Source organism: Candoia aspera, chromosome 2 (genome assembly GCF_035149785.1).
Source record: "Candoia aspera isolate rCanAsp1 chromosome 2, rCanAsp1.hap2, whole genome shotgun sequence".
Classification (NCBI taxonomy): domain Eukaryota; kingdom Metazoa; phylum Chordata; class Lepidosauria; order Squamata; family Boidae; genus Candoia; species Candoia aspera.
This window is the reverse complement of record NC_086154.1, coordinates 16,543,545-16,551,580: the sequence shown is the minus strand read 5'-3', so window position 1 is coordinate 16,551,580 and position 8,036 is coordinate 16,543,545. Positions and strand designations below refer to the sequence as shown.

Below are 8,036 nucleotides of genomic sequence, written 5' to 3'. Positions count from 1 at the left end.
CAAAGCGTCCCAACCTCCAAGGGTTTTGTGGGTTGGAAGGGGTTTTATGCAGGTGGAAGCTTGTCTGGAAGTTATGCTGAGTGTCCAACCATGGTAAGGGCCTAGTCTCTCACCCGGTTCACTTATTTCACTCAGCTGCTAACATGTTGTGTTTGGTTTTGGCTTAACATGTCATGTATTCTCAGGCAACGGTGGCTTATTCAATGAACCATGGTTTAACAAATGATGGCTTAGTGCAATCTATGAATCTGAGAGATTACCTGCCAAAGTTCAGCAAAAAAAAAAAAAAAAAAAAATCTTAAGTTTTCTTAAAAATACTGAATTACATCTTTCATCCTAAGGAACCACTAGGCATGTTGGTTAGAAATAGGAGTGGAAACCCACTCACAAGGAAGGTCGCAGGCTTTAAAAACAAGTTGCAAGAGAACACAGGCAAACAGGCAAAGGTGTTACCTTTTTTAAAAAAATAGATTACATTTTTTTTTGCATTGAAATCCAAGATTTCTTTTTTAAAAAAGCCTCATTACCACTAAGACACGGAATTAAAATATCCATCTACAACAAGGGCATGGCAACATTTGAAAAGCATTACTGGCGCTGTTCCAGTACACTGTAAAATAAGGCAGAAGAAACAGACCTTAGTTAGGCAGCGACAGCCTAGAAATTTTAACTTTCCTCCTCCTGCTATATTTAGAAGTTTCCTGTACCTTTAACAAACAGAAGAATTACAACTGAATAGGCATTTGGACATAGGGAGGAACCAGGCATTTTACTCCTAGTGTTAGAGTGATGGAACAGACTTCATGGAGGATGTTGAAGGACTTTCCTGCTACGTCAGGGTTCCTCAACCTTGGCCACTCTAAGCTGTGCGGACTTCAACTCCCAGAATTCCACAGCCAGCTGTGGAATTCTGGGAGTTGAAGTCCGCACAGCTTAGAGTGGCCAAGGTTGAGGAACCCTATGCTAAGCCACTCAAGTGCAGGATCTCCATTGCCCACAACCTTTGCAAACTGGTGCCCCCAGTGGCATCCTATGGGGAGGGTTCAAAAACTCAAGATGGGCATCATGATACCTCTATCAAAGTAAGTCCTGCTCCTTTATACACCTACAAAAGGGGTGGGCCTTCAATCATGCCCACTATGTTGACTTTTTTGACCCTCCTTGTGGTTGCTGCTGGATGCACCCCAGATGTGAGTCTCACATCACCCATGTGACATAATGACGGGCGAGGAGGGGAGCTATAATTTAATGGGTCTGAAAGGTGCCGCATTGAAGAGGGCTTTTTAAAGGAGTATTTGGTGCAAAGGACAGCTGTATCTGAGAACTCCAACGCTGGAAAAGTTTCCATTAATCAAGATAATCTTTTTTTAAAAAATCTTCTGGTGAGAGATTTGGAAATCACTCTGAATATCTAATATTAAGATATTAGTATTAGCCCTGGGACTGGAATCTTTTTGAATGCTGTTTTTCTTCTATGACCCAAGTAAACTTTCATCTCAGAAACAAGACACCTTTGCAACAGTAATTAAGCAGCTTAAATAATCACGCACACACATCTACGCATACATGTGCTTCCTTGCTATTACATTGGAGAAATGCATCTATAATCCCCTCATAACATGCTCTCCCAAATAAGTGCACTTGGCTGTTAGTATTTTAAAAATAATTACTGCATGTTGGCAGAGGTTAAAATACTATGATTAAAAATCGTTGTGGCAAGAGCTCAGCAAAAGCTAATCTGAAATCAATAAAAACATGCTGTTAATTTTTAAAGGAGGAACTTCTTGCACATTCTCTTGGTCAAAGCAGAGCATTAAAGAGCTAAAGAGCAGTTACTTTCCCCCATTTTTTTACCCAAAAAGGGCTGCTATGCTCTTAAAAACAGCCAAATCCCAACAAATACCACTTTTCCAGGGCTGGACACATTGTTTAACCAATTGCTTGCCTGCCACGCAACCAACAAATGCAGAGCCTGCCAGGAAAGAAAGCCAACTATAGTTAGCCTTCAACCATTACTAAGGATTTTCGTTAGAGTGAGAAAACTTTATGATCCAAATGGATCTCCTTAATACTCTAGGCTGGGGTCAACCCAGGCCTCCTCCCATGAGATGCTAAACAGCACCTCCATGCCATGATCTAGCCACACAAGTAGTCCAGCAGTGTGTTTCAGTCCAGACTTTTCCTATTTGATGTTCTCCAAATGTGTTGCATTAAAACTCCCACCATCCCCATCCACTACTGCTGTTAAGGACAATGGAGTTGCAGTCCGTAACATCTGGAGAACACCAGCTTAGGAAAGATTCTTTTAAGGAGTTACAAGAGACTGGGCCCACTGGATGCCAGAACTCATCATTTTTCTGGTAGCCCACCAAGTCCTGTATGCATAAAGGCACAACCGAGACAAGACACAGTGCATCATTCAGTGCTTTGCAAGCAGGGACCTGGCAGACAGACCCCCCAAAAGCCAAACACCCCCCCGCAACCAAAATTGGTACCTATCCACACCCTTGCTCAGTTGTCCTTGTAGTCTGAGGGGCCGTTTTGAGCCAACAAGCCCTCATAAGCTGCCTCTTCCTGGGAGAAGATCTGGAGTTTCTTGTCCAGCTGGGCACGCAGGTAGAGATAGTCTTGGTGATCGAGGCTGTGTGCACAGGTAAGGTAGGCAGTGAAGAGGGAGGCCAGAAGCAGGCGGTCAAGGGAGAGGCAGGGGACAGCCCAGAGGATGAGGAGAAACTCCACATACAACGGATGGCGAAGGTGGGCGTAGAGGCGGACGGCCCGCGAGGACTTCACAGCCAAAGGGTCCCCCATGCCCAAGCAGTAGTAATAAACCTGGTGAAATGAGAGCAACGTCTGTTTACTATAGAGGCACCCCCAGATTTTAGATGCTGCTAAGGTGGCTAGGGGCTGTCTGCAGATTCTAGGGAGGAACAGCGGGATTCCGGTCTGTAGCACAACACCAGGTGCGGTTTTCTGCCAGGCCTTGGGGCAGGGTCGTAGTTGAGCCCCTGCAGGATGTACTGGTTGTTACAGACAGCTTGTCTTCTGGATGGGTATGATCTGTTTATTTTTTATCATTCCTGATTTTTTAAGCGTAAGCCACCCAGAGTCATCTGGAGTTGGGCAGCTTCTAAATTATATTAAATAAAGTGATGCTTGGAAGAAATGTTGACACCCTGAGGATATGCAGGGCTACATCAGATGCCAGAATCTAGCAATCATGCACTATGCAGGTAGTCCTTGCTTAGCGACCATTCATTTAACGATGGTTCAGAGATATGACATGGCTAAAAAGTTATTTACAACCCATCCTTGCAGTGATTTTGCTTGCCAGAAGCCAGACAGGAAGGTCAAAATGGCAATCATGTGACCATGGGATGCTGTGATGGTCATAAATGTGAACTGCTTGCCAAGTGCCCAAATCGTGATCACGTGACCACAGGGACGCGGCGATGGTCATAAGTGTGAGGACCGGTTACAAGTCATTTTTTTCAGTACCATCATAAGTCTGAACTGTCACTAAACAAATGGTTGTTAAGCAAGGACTACCTGTATGACTGGCTGCAGCACACTGTGGTCATGTGATCGCGATCTGTGACCTTCTCAGCTGGCTTCCAACAAGCCAAATCAATAGGGAACCATTGATTTGCTTAACGAACGCAGTGATTTGCTTAATGACTTCAGTAAAAATGGTCGTAAAATCGGGTTCAGTCATGTGATGCCTCCTTAATGACCGCACCGCTTAGCGACTGAAATTCTGGTCCCAACTGCAGTCTTTAAGTGAGGACTACCTGTAATGCTTTTCTTGCACCAAAGGTAAGAACAGGTCTGCTAAGCCAGTCTAAGTCCATACAATCCAGCAGTGGCCTCTTCTCTGACCTAGCTTAGTAACAGTGCACGTGCTTTGCAGTTCTTCCTGCCACCAGGATTTCGGGCAGTGCGATCATTAACCCCAGAAACATTTCCCAAAGCAAAGGGGAAAAAAAAAGATTTGGCCCCCTGCATATCACAGACTCTGAGATAAAACAATCACATCCCTCCTGGAAGTTTAGTTTCCTCCCTTGTTGCAGAGAATACTGGCAAGACAAGACAACACTCTGCATCCCTCTAGAGCAGATTCCTATGTTAAGCCAACAGGCCATCTTGGGCTGTTGTTCTCCAGCCATCAGTATTCAGTGGCTCTCTAAACAAGGGAGATTACACAGCAATTGTACAAGGATCCTAGAAAACTACCAACGCAAGCTTGGGAGTGTCTGCTGGGGTGTCAGAAAAGCCAAGACGATGGCCACAAACATGTGACTGGATCCTGCATCGCATGTTAAAAAGGGTTAGGGTGTGGTGTTGATCCCATGGTTGTGGTTGCCATCCTGACTTTAAAAACTTGCAGACCCCTTTGCCCAAGCAGCTCCTCTTGCCATCTTACAAGGCCATCCCTGAAACAGGGAAGGCTGTTATGGCAGACTGACCCAATGCAGAAATGTTGGGTTCCCAAATTATACCAGTGTTTTTCAATCTTGGCAGCATTAAGATGTGTGGACCTTGCTGGCTAGGGAATTCTGGGAGTTGAAGTCCACACATCTTAAAGCTGCCAAGGTTGAGAAACACTGAATTATACTAAAACATTCTGGGTCTTGTTTGAGCTTTGACAGTGTGGCGCCCATCCTGTAAATTGTGGCTTTGCCACCATGTGCTTCTTTAGCGTGTTATTAATAAACAACAATGAAATAAACTTATGTTAACCCAGATGACTGTGGCGTAAAATGTGTGAACCCTGTAGCATGCTTTTGCTTCTCATCTGGAGCCAAACTGACCCCGGAAGAGGTCAATAAAAGGTCCAGGCTTCCAAAATTGCTCTGGGCCTGCCATGTTTTTATTTCTCAAAATGCACTCTATTGCCTGAAGCTTTGCTCACCAAATGCAGAAATGTGAAATGGAAAACAAATACAGCACAGTACCTGTTTGACTCCCATCAGTTCTGCATAATCAAAGATGAGAATGATGCTAAAGATGATTAGCCAGGAGATGAAATGGAGGATAAAGCAGATGAGTGGAACCCAAGTGATCCATGGCTCCGTATTCATATTCCAGAGCATGGGACCATCCTGTACTGGCTGCCAATACCTCATCAGCAACTACATTAAAAGGGAAAAATTACATTACTAGCAGGCATTGCTAGGATATTTAACTGCCCAGAGTTGTTACAATATGAGATGGGCGGTAAAGAAATATGACAAAAATAAATGAATAAATTAAGTAAACAAAATGCCCACTGCCCCTAGCTAAGAGAGAAACCCAATTGTACTTTGCAATATAATGACAAATAAAAGCTCCTAGCTCTTACAACTTCCCACTTTATTACCCTAAAGCAATATTCCTACCTACCTGAAGGGTTATGTCTGTGCAAAAAACATAGATTGATCTTTGCAAGACCCCAAAGCAGCTGCAGGTCCAGTGTTTGACCCGGTCAGAAGCCATAAGGCTGTGCTGCAGGATGAAAAGGATGATCAGGCCCATATCCACTGTTAGGGGGTGCAGAATCTTGGGATCCCTCAGGGCAGTTTCCCATTGAGGATTAGAGGTAACATCTGCAAGAGAAAATTTGAGGAATCTTGCACCCTGTATAAAACAGGATATAAAACAAGATCTACCAAGATAGTTTATAAATCTTATTGTAGCCTTTCTCAACCTTTTTACCCTAGGGCAGTGTCTCTCAACCTTGGCCGCTTTAAGTTGGGCGGACTTCAACTCCCAGAATTCCCCAGCCAGTTGTGCTGGCTGGGGAATTCTGGGAGTTGAAGTCCACCCAACTTAAAGTGGCCAAGGTTGAGAGACACTGCCCTAGAGGAACCCTTGAAATAATTTTGAGGTCTCAGAGAACCCCTGCCTAAAAATTATTATACCGACAGCTAGCATTGAGGGATGCTCTGGGGCTACAAAAAGAAATTCTGAAGTCTCATGCAGTCCATAGTCTGTACATCCCTGTCTGAAGAACTGCTGGGGACGTGAAAGAAGGACACCGGCATTTAGAAATCTGGTTTTATTTATTTAGCTCGTATTTTCCAAATTGCACCTCAAAATCTGGTGGGCACAGCTGACCCAGGAGCCCAGAGTGTTCATGCCAACTGCAGAAAGCATAAAAAGAGTGTAATGTTTGCAATCCAAAGCTGGTAAAAGAAGGGAAAATTATCAGTTTGATTAGCTTAAAAACTTTGTACATAGCTTCCTGTGGCTGAGCATGGGCTGAAGCTGACCTCCTCAAAATCAGCCCTAATCCTTGATCAAATTTTTGTAGGAGCAGAATTCTGCCAACGATGGCTTCCAGCATTACTGCAAGGTTTTGACCTAACAGCTGTTGGGGGGCAGGAAGAACCAAGAATTCTTAGTAGAGGACAGCTGAATGATAGAGTTTGACTGCTCCCAATATCATATGAAGCTGTAATTAGACAATGGTTTGTTAAATACACCATCACTGGTTGGATTCACACAACAGTCTAAGCCACAATGAGGATTTCCTGTTTGGGTTTACTATATTTATTTATTTATTTATTTAATTTGTATCCCACCTTTATTATTTTTATAAATAACCCATAAACAAACAAACAAACAAATAAATAAATAGAGCGCAGCCAATGATAGGTTTGGTCATGCAGTCCATTACAGGTAGTCCTTGCTTAATGACCATTTGTTTAGTGATGGTTCAACTTACAAAGGTGCTGAAAAAACCGACTTATGACTGGTCTTCACATGACAGTCAGTGTCCCTGTGGTCACATGATCACGATTTGGGTGTTTGGCGACCAGTTTGCATTTATGACTATTGCAGAGTCCGGTGGTCACGTGATCACCATTTTCAACCTTCCTGGCCAGCTTCTGGCAAGCAAAATCAATGGGGAACAACCTGTTAACAACCACAAGGTTCGCTTAACACCTGTGGTGATTCACTTAACAACCGCCACAAAAAAAGTTGTAAAATTGGGTGAGATTCCCTTCATAACCGCTTCACTTAGCAACCAAAATTCTGGTCCCAATTGTGGTTGTTAAGCAAGGACCACCTGCACCGTAAATCAAGCTCCCTCTTTGTGCAGCGTTCATGCCCAGCTATAAGTTTTTGGCAGCAGGGAGGAGCCTTCATTCATTTCTGTGTACAGTACAGTCTTCGCAGGTTTCCAAAGGGCTTCTGGGCAGAAGCAAGCGTAGCTCGAAGTGTTGCAACAGAACGCGCAAGGGCTCAAGCACGAAAATCTCCCCGGCGCTGCAAACGGGGCGCGCTCGTTTTAATTCCCTATTTTAGATACCTCGCGGTATCGATTGCTCGTTCTCCCACCTGGGAGTCTTTCGATCGGAGAGGCTGAAATAATCAAAAATCCTTCCAACAGTGTCCCGAAGACGAACCACACCACACCACAACCCAAATCAGAGGTCCTGCTCCAGGATCGCCCCTTCCTACCTCGATTCGCGCCGGTTCCGTGGGGAGGGGACGCCGCCCCCGCGGGCAGCTGCAGAAAGAGGGCGCGGAGGGAAATAAAGCGGATCAGCTCCACGCCGGTCCCGAAGGTGAACAAGAAGCCGCCCAGGGCCGGGATCAGCAACAGGAACGGCAGAACGGCCATGGCGGGGAAAAGGTGCTTCTCCCGCCGCCTGGAAGCAACGCCCCGCTGCGGGAGGGGCTTTTCCCGGAGCCCACCCGCCCCCCTGTGACGTCACCCCCGCGGCGTGCCCCCGCCCCCGAGCGAGAGGGCTTCCCTAGAATTCCCAGGCCCGCCTGCTTTCTAGTGACGTCACCTACATCGGAGGGGGAGCCCTTCTTTAGGGATCCCGTGACGTTGACGCCTATTACGCTGCCACACTCTGGGTCCCTGACGTCACGCCAGCAATCCATTCGCTAAAGAGCAACTCCCGGCGTTCCCGTCGCGGGATCACGCCCAAAGGAAAGCGGAGCAAACACTACCCTGCCCTTGGGCCCGCGTTAGGAAAAAGAGGAGCAAGAACAGAGCCGGTCGCTTTGAGTTCCGGCTGCCCAGAGATATTGCTGTGGCT

The 8,036-nt window shown here is 45.7% G+C and overlaps 1 protein-coding gene across 1 annotated transcript; it reads right to left on the bottom strand.

Moving 5' to 3' along the window:
• Nucleotides 1–951: 951 nt before the first annotated feature.
• NRM (nurim) lies at nt 952–7,679 on the bottom strand. The gene is made up of 4 exons (XM_063291322.1): nt 7,447–7,679; nt 5,383–5,585; nt 4,956–5,132; nt 952–2,832 (listed from the first exon to the last, which is right to left on the bottom strand). Exons 1-4 carry the CDS (start codon nt 7,607–7,609, stop codon nt 2,512–2,514), a joined length of 864 nt encoding a protein of 287 aa, XP_063147392.1. The 5' UTR covers nt 7,610–7,679; the 3' UTR covers nt 952–2,511.
• Between the last annotated feature and the right edge of the window lie 357 nt (nt 7,680–8,036).

Coding starts and splice junctions, on each gene's coding strand:
- NRM (XM_063291322.1), bottom strand. CDS start 7,609: ATGGCCGTTCTGCCGTTCCTGTTGCTGATCCCGGCCCTGGGCGGCTTC. Junction 5,586..7,446: donor CGGAACCGGCGCGAATCGAG/GTAGGAAGGGGC, acceptor TTTCTCTTGCAG/ATGTTACCTCTAATCCTCAA. Junction 2,833..4,955: donor AACTGATGGGAGTCAAACAG/GTACTGTGCTGT, acceptor TCATTTCACCAG/GTTTATTACTACTGCTTGGG.